At 35.2% G+C, this 2523-nt stretch overlaps 1 protein-coding gene across 1 annotated transcript; it reads right to left on the bottom strand.

The window, feature by feature from the left end:
- Positions 1-343: 343 nt before the first annotated feature.
- LOC111415800 (uncharacterized) lies at positions 344-808 on the bottom strand. The gene has a single exon (XM_023047668.2). The coding sequence runs from the start codon at positions 806-808 to the stop codon at positions 344-346; it is 465 nt and encodes a 154-aa protein (XP_022903436.1).
- Positions 809-2523: the final 1715 nt, after the last annotated feature.

The following is a 2523-nucleotide window of genomic DNA, read 5'->3' as shown; positions in this document are numbered from 1 at the left end:
GCGGCAGTGGTGGGGAAATGTTCCTGTGGAAACGTTGAAGGGAAAGCGGGGTGTGTTGGAAAACAGCTCTACAGGTAGTTCCAACATCCCCATCGTCGTCGTCTTCTAAACGCGAGCTTCCCCAAGTTTCTCCAAGAAGGGGAAAGCTGACCTACATTGTTTTTAGGCGAGGTTCAATTTGTTAGAGGGAAGATCGTGCACGTTGATACCACTAATACAACAAAGACCGGTTGTATTGTTGTTTTGCGATGCGAGAAACTCTGGGGTTGGTAATAATAAGGATTATTTATTACTTAAATAACTTCACCACAAAATTTTTTTAATAAAATTTTTATTCTACCTTTTAACTAAAACTTAATTCTTTAATAACCTTGTCTAAAACTTCATCAATATTTGCATAACCGCCACTAATTCCTACCTCCTCTAAAAGTTCAACGGCTTCTTCTTCACTAAGACTATCATCCAAAGCTAATAATTGCTTGACAAGCTCGTTAGTTGAAATACATCCTTTCGCATCGTCATTTTCAAAAACTTTTAACGCTTCTTTTAGCGTTTCTCTTTCCGTTTGATCGTCGTAACAACGAGCCATATAATCCATAAAGTTTGCGATTTCAATAGTACCCACTGACTCGGGATCGAGGATTTTAACGGCTCGTGTTAATTTGTGTGGAGCAAACTCGATGTTAAGGGTCTTCATTAGAGCTTCCAGATCCTCCGTTCTAATGATGCCGTCTCCATCCTTCTCGAATTGCTTGAATATGTTCCAAATCTTCTTATGCAAATCAATTTTCGATTTATCCTCATTCATCGTTATATTTTTTTTACTATAATTTAGATTTTAATTCGAATCTTCTAAATTGTTCAAAACGTCAAGTTTGAATGATCAATTAATTTTAATTAATTGTTTCAATGCTTTCTTAATTTAATAAATAATTTTTAATTTAATTTTGTTAATGAAGATGGACTACTTTATGAGTTGTTAATGAAATTTCACGGCGATTTATCTCGAAACTTTAAACCTTAAGGGTGTAAGCCGATTTTCCCAATTAGTTAATCGGTTTACAATTTGCTAAGTGCAGCAGTGGCAAAGATTCCGATTAGACTAATTCAGGAAAACCCCATTTACGTTTCGCTTTACATCTCGTAGCGTTTGTACTTTGAAGAATAAGTGTTTTAAACGCTAATCTATAAATTCGATTGTATCGATTTGTTTAGGATGTTTACTTAAGCGTAAATCTGTAGGATTCAGGATGCCGAATCCAATTAACATCGAATTACACAAATTACGTGCTTAATCTTAATCGATGTAATTGCTTAATTAGGGTTATCAATCAATTATTTGCGAATAAATTTATGCCGGGATATTTTTTTGGGGATGGTGTTAGGTTTAAGGAATTAATTGCAACGTAAGGTTTAAGTTGATTTATAACGGTTACCGCGACCCCATGTGCTATTTTACGAGGGGATTTAAATTTAGCAAACTACTCTCACAAGACAAACACGTAACCGAATTTCAGAGACGTCTACTAAAGCAAATTCCGCGGTAATTATACTGTGTACATAATGAAATAAACGCCCTTACATTTAAAACGTTAATCACAACAATTTTAAATTAAAATTTATTCTGATATGATTTATTTTTTTTTATTAATTATAATTACTTTATAACTTTTGGGTAACTTCTCATCTCTTTCTCTGGCCATCGTCATTAGTTATTCACCCGCGTATAATGAAGTAAAGAGATAAAGTTTTGACCCCAATTACGGCAGGTTTAGCTACTAATAGTTAATCGTGAAAAATCAGTAAAAATCGTACAAGTCATAAGTTGTTGAAAAATATGGATAAAAATCAAGACATGGAATTGAGACGTTTACGAAGAAGGGGTAGAGAAGAAGAAGAAGGTAAACCTGATGCTCTGGACGAGCTAGGACCCAACTCAATGATGGAGAACACCGTAATTTTATCATTCATACGCATTTTGCATCACGAAAATGTAATTTGGCACGAAGCAGTATGCAAACAGATTACATGAAATAGTTCTAGGAATTAGCCAACAAAACATGGCTGCTCAAAAGACACCGCTTATGTCTGGAAACAGCATGACAACAGATACATCATAAAAAACTAATACTGCATATTCCTATTCTGAAGCTAAGTTGATACGCTATTTGTTTTGGAACTCGGCGAAGATTCAATCCTTTTAGGTTCATCACTTTGCATAATAAACATATTAACAGCAAGGAATTTAAGCGTTTTAAGACTCGTTATCATTATTCATCTGCAACATTGATTCCAAATACTGTCGTTCTGAGGTTTGCACTCCCGCAATATTCGCTAGGGGAGAAGAGTTCACGAGATGTTTACAGGAACTAAAAACTGACACGTCACTCATAGATCCATGTCACTTCAATGTTTTGCTGGAAGAAGCACTTCTCGTACTTTTCCTTGTCTTCTTCCTATTTAGCAGTGACGAGCGCGACTTAGATTGTTTAAAGGGAGATACTGAACTCTCTTTAACATTCA

The sequence above is a fragment of the Onthophagus taurus genome, chromosome 11 (assembly GCF_036711975.1).
Source record: "Onthophagus taurus isolate NC chromosome 11, IU_Otau_3.0, whole genome shotgun sequence".
Classification (NCBI taxonomy): domain Eukaryota; kingdom Metazoa; phylum Arthropoda; class Insecta; order Coleoptera; family Scarabaeidae; genus Onthophagus; species Onthophagus taurus.
This window is presented reverse-complemented; position numbering and strand designations above follow the sequence as displayed.